The sequence below is a fragment of the Abrus precatorius genome, unplaced genomic scaffold (genome assembly GCF_003935025.1).
Source record: "Abrus precatorius isolate BTA unplaced genomic scaffold, Abrus_2018 Scaffold11, whole genome shotgun sequence".
In the NCBI taxonomy this organism is placed as follows: Eukaryota; Viridiplantae; Streptophyta; class Magnoliopsida; order Fabales; family Fabaceae; genus Abrus; species Abrus precatorius.
In genome coordinates this window covers 669,397-680,696 of record NW_020874303.1, presented here as the reverse complement: position 1 = coordinate 680,696, position 11,300 = coordinate 669,397, and the positions used below count along the sequence as shown (strand labels likewise).

The 11,300-nt window shown below is 30.3% G+C and overlaps 1 protein-coding gene across 3 annotated transcripts; it reads right to left on the bottom strand.

The window, feature by feature from the left end:
* Positions 1 to 1,043: 1,043 nt before the first annotated feature.
* Positions 1,044 to 5,596, bottom strand: LOC113854510 (protein TRIGALACTOSYLDIACYLGLYCEROL 2, chloroplastic). 3 transcript variants are annotated; one of them, XM_027485525.1, is made up of 6 exons: positions 5,422 to 5,596; positions 4,121 to 4,736; positions 3,633 to 3,962; positions 2,660 to 2,775; positions 1,807 to 1,897; positions 1,044 to 1,715 (listed from the first exon to the last, which is right to left on the bottom strand). In XM_027485525.1, exons 2-6 carry the CDS (start codon positions 4,637 to 4,639, stop codon positions 1,623 to 1,625), a joined length of 1,149 nt encoding a protein of 382 aa, XP_027341326.1. In that variant the 5' UTR covers positions 4,640 to 4,736; positions 5,422 to 5,596; the 3' UTR covers positions 1,044 to 1,622. The 3 variants fall into 3 exon arrangements, with proteins under 3 accessions (XP_027341326.1, XP_027341327.1, XP_027341328.1); XM_027485526.1 differs by having other exon boundaries at positions 1,445 to 1,715; positions 4,121 to 4,737; positions 5,515 to 5,547; XM_027485527.1 differs by lacking the exons at positions 1,044 to 1,715; positions 1,807 to 1,897 and having other exon boundaries at positions 2,659 to 2,786; positions 5,422 to 5,497.
* Between the last annotated feature and the right edge of the window lie 5,704 nt (positions 5,597 to 11,300).

Below are 11,300 nucleotides of genomic sequence, written 5' to 3'. Positions count from 1 at the left end.
AATGCTGACTATGCCAAAATTTCCATTAGTTTAATCATTCCGTGTTTGAAAAAAAGTGATAACTTCAAATTTGAAATTTAAAAATATTTGAAAGATTCATAATACAGACTCCGTGTAAACTAAACTATATGCATCATTACGATATAAAAGATTAAAAAAGAGAAAAATTATTTTTGTTTCATATAACTTCTAAACATTTGATATCAAAATGTTGATATTTATTGCCACAAATTTGAAAGACTTTAACAGACCACTTTTCTGAAGTACACGAATAAAATGATAAAAGAATATATACTGCAACAGAAAGAAAAAATGTTCCCCAAACTTCAAATAACTTTCAATAAAACCTATTTTCAACCTTACAACACTTATTTTGTAGATTTTCACCCTTTAATACGTGATCTCTTGTCGGCTGAATGTCAATTGTATCCTGCTCCAGTATATTTCATTTCTAAAAGGAAAAAACTATATAGTATAATTACATTAAAAAAAATATCATACCAGAAAAAAACAAAATCCAGCCAAAATTCTTAGGATTTTATTTTTTATTCTTTTTGCAATTGCTCACACAATTTTGGGTCATGCGTGGTGATTATGTAAATATCCTTCTTACAATAATGACTTCAAGATTACCCAATTAATTTTAGAAATGACATTAAACAAATCCTATACAAAACACTGTAGCATTGCTAGCTGTCATAAAATATCCAAGGCTTAAAAAAAATTATCCCAAAAATATCTTATTTTTAAAATAGTCCCTGCTTTTTTATTTATTTTTAATCCTTTAAAAGTAAAAAAGCATAAACTTTAATTCCCCAGTGAGAGACTAAACACACTGGTTTTGTTAAATGTAGGGACTTAAATAAAATTAAAATATGATAAAAAAACAAAAACAATGTTTGAGTCTGGAATCAAAAACATATTTAAACTTATATGCAATATGTGTTTAGATTCCCATACCACATTTTTATAAAATTATGTGTTGACAAAAAGACATTTTAACAACAGAAAATCAGCTCTTTATAGATACCAAATAACTATCCATCTCAACTTCAAGGTTAAAGCTTTATATTTAAGGAAACAAGGGTCCAAAAAGGAAAAAGAGAATAGAAGGTCAAGCACTATAACCCATAAACCTGTTCCAATGATATCAAAATGCTCTGTATGTAAGCAAATGATCCTGCCCCTATCAATTTTTATATTTGAAAAACAACTACCTACAACTTTAAACCTCACCAATGAAACACCATAAGCCTGTACCCTCACTTTTGTGTGAGCATTTTAGGTGAAATGTCACAAGTGACAACCATTAAGAATCACCTCCATGCTACCCAGAAGAATAACATCATTTCAGTAAAATAAGGATATGCACATAGCAATGAGCTGATCCAATCACTAACACATCCCCCCCCCCCCCCCCTCCCCCCTCTCTCTCTCTCTCATTGTTGACTTGGAAACAAATTTCTATCACAGCAGAATGTAAAAACCATAAGTAATGTCACATTTTCAGAAACAACTAAAACTGTCACAAAATACTATTTTCTCCTTCAATGTTGTGGTTGATGGAAAACATTGGATGTAACCTAATTGCATTTTATCCTACTTTAATTGGAGTTTCGACCTCACAATAACCTGCTGAGGGACTTGATAAGTAATTTCAAATTCTTTCTTGTAGCTTCATCGCCAGTGAAACCCAAAATATCAGAGCTAACATTCTGCAATAATGTGACCAATAAGTAATTATTAATATAACAAAATTATTCATTTTAATGATATTCATAAGCTATTTACAAACTAGGATCCTACCTCAATGTTCTTCAGGGTAAAAATAAGAGTATATATGGACTTCTGGATCAGTTCAGTGTTCTCAGGGGTCATAATGGATGAATGTACCCTCCTGCATAAACATTGGATGATTTTTATTAATTGGAATACGAGAGAGTTAAACTAACCATTATACTAAAAGAACATTCTGTGCATAAAAATTAAGATTAAAATATTAAATGGAATTTTTAAATTAGTTTAATTCTTCCATACTTGAAGAAGTTTGAGATCCCCTTTCTGAGAATTAAAGTTTTTTATGGATCTTCATGGCTAAAAATGGGGACTAGAAGAGTGGCATTATATTTGGAGCACTCTCAAAGTGCATTTGTTTTAGGGTTTTTTCCTGAAAATATTACCTTTTAGAAATTTGTTAACATGTTTGAGTAAGCATTTTTTGAAAAATTAAAAATTAAGAAAAGAAAAAAAGAAAAAAGAAATATCCTGCAGATGATGAAACTCATCATATTCTCCCTATACATGTTGCTCATATTTTTCCCAATTCTTCAACTTTTTCTATCCTTGTAAGTTCTCCTTTTTCTAAAATATTCTTTTCGTTTCTTCTCCACTCCTTTCTTTTGCTCATGCACACCTATGTGCAAAAGAACTTTAAATGCAAATACAATTTCAACATTTAAAAGCTAAAAAACTTACTATTTAGAACTACAAATTGTTGCCATTTTAACTATCAAGTTTCCTCACTCAGTATCTATCCCAAGATTAAAATGTTGACAGGCTCACTGGAAACCCCTACACTAATATCAACATGCTACAGGGCTATGTAGGCATGCATGCCAAATTAGAAATAAACAAGAGCCAGTGAGGTTTACAAACTAACCTCAAATCATCAGAGGCTTGTGTAAGGCTTCGGGTTAAATTCTCAACCTCCTTCAATAGGTTACTGTCACGGACTTCAGTCAACAAAGGTTGAACATCTTCAGCCATGGCTTTGATCTGTGACATCACTACATCAAAGGGAAAATATGGGTATGAGAATGCATGACAAAGTTTTATAAAAGAAAACAGTATATAACTACAACAAAGAATCTGAAATTCATAAAAAATGATGTAGGTGAATTTAGGAATAAATAATTGTACTATCACTCTGGTTGTCAATTACCATATTGCACATAATCTAAGACACATTACCATTTAACTGCTAGTGAATCCAAAAAAAATAAAGAATGTAAATCCATAATATGTTAATATGTTCTAATCGGGATGAGGTTAGATGATGTGATTATTCAATAAGCGCTTTTTACATAATGACTTATGCCATAAATTTAACCTAAAACTTACTGGAATAAGCAGAAAACAACTTATTTTGATAAACTATACCACGTAGCTAAAAAGAGCTAATGAAAACCATAAGCTTTATATGGAATATGTCGTTTGCTTTTGCTTACCATTACTTGATGTAAAAAGTATGCTAAAGGAGAATGGCCCCAATAAATCAAATAAAGGATTCTAAATTTCCAGAATGCAATGGCATATCTATGAACCCCAAATTCTTTTCATTAACCGATATAATTAGTAAAATATGGCACTAGTGCTGAAAAGGGAATAGGTTACCATAATATATAAGAGCAAATAATAAAACTAAAACTCCCAAATCAAGACTTTCAAACAGAGAATTCTAAGGCCTTAACAAACAATCTTGTCCTATTTTCAAATTTCAAATACTATAAAAAACTCAAAGTTGGGTAACCATCCATTCTGCATTGGGGAGAAAATTGCCTGACTCAATGGTCTACTTCAGGGGATATTTTACCATCAATCAAGCATACTAGCGTAAGAAAATTACATCACACCTTTGTAAGAAGTGGTTTCGCTTCTTCAATAATTGAAGCAGCACGTTCAGCCAATGAATAGCTATTGGCAATACCAATTTTTTCTACATCTTGCCCAAGGCGGGTAAATATCCCAACCAATGCATCCAAACTGACTCCTTGGTAACCCTTAATCTTTTCTTTATCACACACAATGAGACCTTCTTTAGAACATTCTTGGTCAAGAGGTCCAGCTGAAGGTGATGGAATGGGATCACGAGGAGTAATGTCAATTATAGTTTCCATAAGCAGACCAGACTGGTTAACTTCAACCAATGAATTCCGTGGTATGATTGTTTTATCATCTTCAATCTACAAATCGAAGAAAGCCAAAAGTTTAAACCAGTCCAAAACACCAACTAAAATAACAAATTTGAAAGACAAGCAATATTTTTAACAGTTGGATGTTAGGGTATAGGAAGTGTAACAAGCTTTCATTTCGTCCAAAAGATTATGCTATCAAGAGGCACCTCAACAACTGCTTCAATACTTCTTAAAGAAGGATTCACACGAATGACATCACCAACAGTCACCCCTCTGATCCTCACTGGTGTTCCAGTGCATATACCGCAAGCCTGATCAAACTCAAACATTGCAGTGTACTTCCTGAACTTCGATCGCATTTGGAAACCCTTTAACCAGGCCAAACTAAGCACAAACAAAACGGCACCAGACACTAAAAACAGTCCAACCCCACCTTCCCATATGCTCCTGCCACCAAATCCAAAATCACTTAATGGACGCAGCGTTTGCCTCCAAACAGTATGAGGAATGTCCAAAACAATTGCAAGTGGATTCTTTGATCCCGGAGCAGGCGACGGTTCAACGTGCCCTGCATCCGCAGATGTAGCTCTTATCCTGTTGATTTTTCTCCGGGGTCTAAATGGAAGACAGGGCATACAATGTAAAGAATTTCCATGTAGAGTAATAAGCGATGAAGATAAAGCACTTGGCAATGTTGCAACATGCAATGGAGGGTTGCCAACCATCTTTCACCAAAAGTCCCAACTCCCAACAACAAATATCCCCCAAAGTTGAAATTGGAAATCAATCTAAACACAAGAGAGTCCAACAGCAAAATTTTTCCTACAAATCAAAATCCATACAAACCTTATCAACAATGCATAGATGTCAAAAGGAGCCCAAAGAAGAACAAGAAACAACAATAACATGATCAATTTCAATAGTTCTTATTATACATCCAAAGCTCCAGAAAATAGATTTAGATTTAATTTAAGATTAAGAATGTGTTTGGGAACCAACTAATTCCGGAAAATATTTTTTTATTTTTCAAAAGCTCTCTAGAAACTAACAAAAATAATCGATTCTACTTATACAAAATAAATTATTCAAAAAAAACAAGCACTAAACGACTAAAAATAATTCGTACGCTATACACAATAAAAAGAAAGAAAAAAAAATTCATCAAATTGAAAAGGGAAAAAAAAGGGTTCGCCACTTCCCCATTCCCATTTCTAAAACAAAATTGTGGGTAATAAGAAAAGCCCTCAACTATGATATTTGCCACTTAAGGGTTCCAACTTGTATCTAACAACAACCATCTACCCACAGGAGGTTCTTGAATCAAAATTTGTTACGAAAACTGAAAACCCAAGTAATAATTAATGGTGTGGAACGAGAAATCCACAAGTGGCATGGGTGCAACCAAAGAGTGATCTTGAAAGAAACACAAGAATTGAAAGAAGAGAAGCAGAGTGTTAGTGTTTTTCATTTCCATGCAGTCAAAGGAGAGAGAAAGAGAGAGAGAGACTCTGAAGTGAAGTTAGGCTACAGATCCATGGGCAATAGCACGACGAGCCATGGAGGGTAAGTGTAGTGAGAGAGAGAGAGGAGAGGTTTTGTCAATTTTGAAGTTGGAAACCAAACACAGCCCACCGTTAATCCCAGTATGGGCCCAACCTTTTCTTTCCTTCCAAATAAATTATACATACACTATGGATCAAAATAAATATTTATAATACTATTCTCATTTAACCGTCTTGAAAAATAGTATTCATCTATTTATGTAAAAATTTAAAGTAATATTAATTATTATTTATTAATACATTTTTCTCGTATAAAATTTTTAAGTATAAGATTAAAAAAAATTAAAAAGATCATTCAAAAAATAGAATAGAAAATTTATTAAATGATTATGACAAAATGATTGAACTATTTATTTTATATAGGTTTTTTCTAGATAACTAAATAACAATGATTAATATATTTTGGTCTTGTCTCTGCATTATTTTATTTAAATATTTGAGTTTTTCATATTAAATTAGGATATAATATATTTTTAAGAATTTAGAATTTAGAAATTAAATAAAAAAATTTCCCTTATTATTAACTTTATATAATAAAAATTAATTATATATATATATAAATATAAACATATAATTTGATATACTGTATTAGTGGGAATTTAAATTATAATTTGTTGATTGTTATCTTTCTTGTAAGATATGTATAAATTGATGTCACTTATATTATCATGTCCCCATATTTTATAAAATATGAGCATATGATTTATATCCATATCAAATACTTTATTTTGTAGTTTTAATTCTTATTTATTAAATTATTGGTCAATATATATTTTGATCATAGTTAATATTTTGGTCTTAATAATTTATACATTTCTAATAATTGACTAATGATATCCAAATGAGAGAATGTTATATTATAAATATCAATATCCTTTTATTATAAATTAGCATTAATCAATTATTTCATATATATATATATATATATATATTAAACTTTAGTAATAATAATTTATAATGGGTTAGACTATTTAATTTTTTAATGCATGAGAGAGTTCCTTAATCTCATTTAGTGAGTTTAGTAATTGTCTTCTCATTAAGTAAATACACTTCTTTTTTTTTTTTTTTTGCTCATTAAACAAATACCAATTTTCTATTCCTCCAAATTAATTTCTCTACCACAAAAGGAATAAATTTTTTTTAATAATTTGATGACAAGTATACATGTTTAACTTCATTCTTTGACAAATTAATAGAGGAATATTATGATTTGTATCCATTGAATTGTAGAGTTAATGTTGTTATCATTAAATAATTTAACATATGTGAAGGGGGGAAATCCTATTGATGGATGAGAATTTCGACTTGCTTTCACTGTGGAAGCAAAATTCCTCTTGTTTCCTTATCCTATCAACTATGTTGATGTGAAATGTAACACCTTATTCTAATTTCAATAAATCATAATTTTGTAAATTTAGAATAAAATAAATTTCATTTCAAATAAGGTTCTCAACCCTTGGTTTCATCAAATATTTTAAAATAAGGAAAGGGGTTACAATTTCTATCAAGTCACTATTATAGGATCCATTCAAATACATTAGTTTCAAATTAAAATCCTAGTCCTATAGCAGTTTCATCCACCTCTTTCACTGAGTCCGGTGCTGATCGTCTTGATTACCTGAAAAATGAATGTAAAGGTGAGTACTCTACACTACCAAAACATACAATTAAGCATAGAGTCTCACCTCCAGCACATTTCTAATACATTAAACAAATACAAGCACAGGCAGCATTATCACATCCATAAGCACAATTCATGAACCCATGCATACTCACGTCAGCCACACTCACATTGACATTGTGATCACAGATTTACACCATGAATGGTCGCTGGTTACTTCCGCCTCAGGGATACCACGTGGGCAGTCAAGGGTCACTCAGCAAAGGTAATGGTCAGAGGTCTAGTTAGGAAGAGAGTGTGTGACCTGTGGTGCATCCGTTCCACAGTCGGTGTCACCACCACTCCCTCTTCTCTAAGGTATTTCTACCGTCTTCATCTCCCACACCCTCAATGTATCGCTGAACCATTCAAAGCACATTACAATGACGTTACACGCCCCAGTCACACATATTTCAGTATACGGCACATAGCCCACATTTAACAGTTACGGCACTAGGCCCACATTTCATTTTCACAGCACACATAGCACATAGCCCACAATTCATTCAAGACACACGGCCCCTAACCTATTTCCATTCATATTACACGACCCTCGAGCCTACATTTTCACAATGTTCATTCAAATTTACACATATGTATAAACGGCACAAGTGCCCACACCACATATCTCAGTAATTTTCTACCCTCTACTCAGTCACATCACAATATCACACAAAATATCAGCAAATCACACATAAAAGAGTAGGGTAGAGTCCCCCCTTACCTTGGATTGAAGACCCACGTCTGAACTCAACTACGGAAATACTCCCCACACGACTTTCGGCCTAAACACATGGAAGAATTCCATGAGAACCCCGAAAATCACCAAGAACAAAGAAAGGGAGGGAAAACAAAAACGCTAACCGTTTAAAACTCACCTCCAAGCGTTCCCCACACGGATTTAACCTTCAATCAAGCTCCCGAACGGTTTTGGAGGCAATTTAATCGGTGAAAAGGGCTTTGGGCATGAGAGGATCGAAGGGAGAGGGAGAAAATAACTCTCTCCGAACCCTAACCCCCTTTAAATCCTTTTCTGGTCGTGACACTCTACCTCGCTGCAGCGACACGCCCTCTCGCTACAGCAAAAAAATCAGAGAAAATTGCACTCTAGTTTCTGCAGAATCTCACTACAGCAAGACCCTTTCACTACAGCGAGAATGACCCGGAAATGCACCCTAAACTGTCGCTCTGTCACTACAGCGAGACATCTCTCACTACAGTGAGAAGGCGACAGTTCTGGTCCTTTCTCCAGGGCCCTCTCGCTACAGCGAGAATTCTTTTGCTACAGCGTGAACAACCCAATATCACGCCTTACACTTAGGCACTTAACCCATTTCAACCTTATCCAGTCATGCATACACACAATACACACATCTATATACTTAATACACATAAACATCATTATCAAGTAAATCAACACACACATATATATACATTTAGATTTATATAAATAACAATAATTAATATTGCCAAAATTCGGGGCGTTACATGAAATAATGTGATTATTCCTCAAGTTAAATCAATTAGTTGAAGAACACTGTAAAAATAATTGCAAAACATGTGTTATGATCATGGGATAATTTAAACAAAAAATAGGATTCCAAATGCAAACAAAGAAGAAAAAAAAAAGATGGAAAAAAGAATAAAGTCACATACAAAAAAATAATAAGCTCATTTTAGAATTCTCACAAGAGTAAGGAACCCTTGATAACATCTAAGTAATAGTTCTTTACAAGAACTTTAAAAGGTGCAAAAGCTCTTTTAAATATGTAAACCCTTAATTCTTATTTAAAACTAAAGTTATTCCATTAAAAAGCTTTATATGAATATTTATAATGAAAAGTAAAACACTAAAAGACTTAATAACCAATATAACCAAACCTAATAATAATAATTTATATAAAAATCCTAGAAGACTCCCTAACTAATATAACTAAATTCACTAAACATAATAAAATATAAAACTTAAGACATAAGCAATTATTTAATTAAAACATAAAATTACGGCACAAAGTATAAATAACAGGATTGAGTTGACATAAATTGAAACTGAACCTAATTTTCATAATATTCTATTAGAACATGAGAGTCTAATCTTTGATTCTTCTCTTCCATGTTATCGAGTGCCTTGATCATAGTTTTCACCCTTTGATATAGGATTTCTTTGGCTTTTCTTTATTTTTGACCTTATCATAGACCTCCAAACACTTATAAAAGGTGACCCTTTATTTTCTCTCTTCATTATCACTATTTCTTGTTGGTTCTCATGACATGAAAAAGGATGTCTTAGCTACATTTATTGTTTATGTGACATCTTAAAAGTGCTTTTAGCATTGAAGGTAGAATATTGGATATATTTAGAAGTCCACTTTCTCTAAAATGACTAAGACGTTCATCTATGCTCAAAATTGGTTAAGACTTTCTCTTTATTAACTTAAATACTTTAATCTTAATGACGAATTTGACAATTTTACAAGAGCGATAATAAATAATTATTTTTTAATTTAGTTTTAATTTATACAATATTACTTTATAACTTTTTTTTTAATGAAATGAAGAAATTTTACAAGAGTCATTTAATATTAAAGGAGCTAGAGTAAGATTTACAAGTTTAAGTGGAGGCAATATCTGAGCCTCAACTAATGATTGTTAGCTAAAACAATATATTTTTTGTGTCATTTCAAAATTGAAATTTTTGCTCTGATATTGTAATTTCAAAACTTATCTTTTTATGTTTTGATTATATTTTTTTACAAGTATAAAAGACTGAATTTTTTGAAATTTCATTTGCAGGACATATTAAAATACTAATTAATAATATATTCCGTGAGTTATTACTAAATTTAATTTTTTATTATAATATATTATTAATATATGTAAATTTAATTTTAACTATTATTCAATTTTACAATCTACGTAAGAATATTTAACTTGTTAGCTTTGATATCATTGCATCTTGCTTACTATTTTTGAGTAATTTACTAACTTATAAAATATAGTAATTAATTTATATGATTATCATATTTATTTGTTTTCCACTGAAAAGTTATTTCTAATCATTTCTTGTTAAGAGTTGTAAAAATCTTTGTTGTAGTTTTGTTTCTGCCAGAGTTACCACTTATGCAACTAACCGGTAAAGAAAGTGGGAGTCTTATTATTTTTTCATATTAGATAAAAGTTTTGACAATGATACGAGATAAAATGCTATCAGTTAATTTTTGTAAATAAAAAGACATTTTTAAAGGTTATTTTTTATAATAAAAACAAACAACGATAAATAACTGGAAGAAAAATGTTTGATTAAAATAAGAAAGTGATAATTCAGCAAAAATGTTAAACAATAACTAAGTTTTCCTAAGAAAACAGCGTAATAACTCATATTTGAAAATTTATATACTATAAATATATAAGTTTTCTTTTCAATATGTGAAGAAATTAATAAACAATAAATTTTTATTAAAATTTATAATATTTAATATTATTAATACATTGAATTTAATAACGTCACAAAAAAAATCGATATATAAACAGATTTCCTTGGATCCACGGTAGCGAACAAGTAAGTAAGAAACGGGGTTAAAAGAGAAGAAAATTATTTGATCAAAATAAGAAATTAATAATTTCGGAAAATTAGTTTAGTAAGCTGTGTAATGTACAAGTATTTTATTTTAGAATAAGTATATATAATTTAATAATTTAAAAATTAAATTTTATAATTTTCTAAATAATTATATATATAATAAAATTATTTTAAACAATAACTTTCTTTAAAAAGTTTAATTTAATTATATAATTATGAATATTATGTATTAAAATGATACAAGTTTAATAAAATTCAATCATTTGTAAATATTATTTATTTTTATCATATAGTCTTAAAAAATTAATTAAATATCAATAATTAATATATTTTAATAGGCTCAGGCTAAAAGCAAAATAAGTAACTTATGAGTGAGTGACAATTTTTAAACAGTTAAATATATTTTAAAAAATATAAACAATTCAAATTTTTAACCTATAACTTAATAATACTAGTTTTTATGTATTTATTATTTAATTCTTTGTAAAAAAATTGTAAAATTTTTCTTTGAACCTTTAAAATATATTATTTTATATCTTCAAAACTTGTTATTTTTTGTCTTCAAAACTCTTTTATCCTTTGCA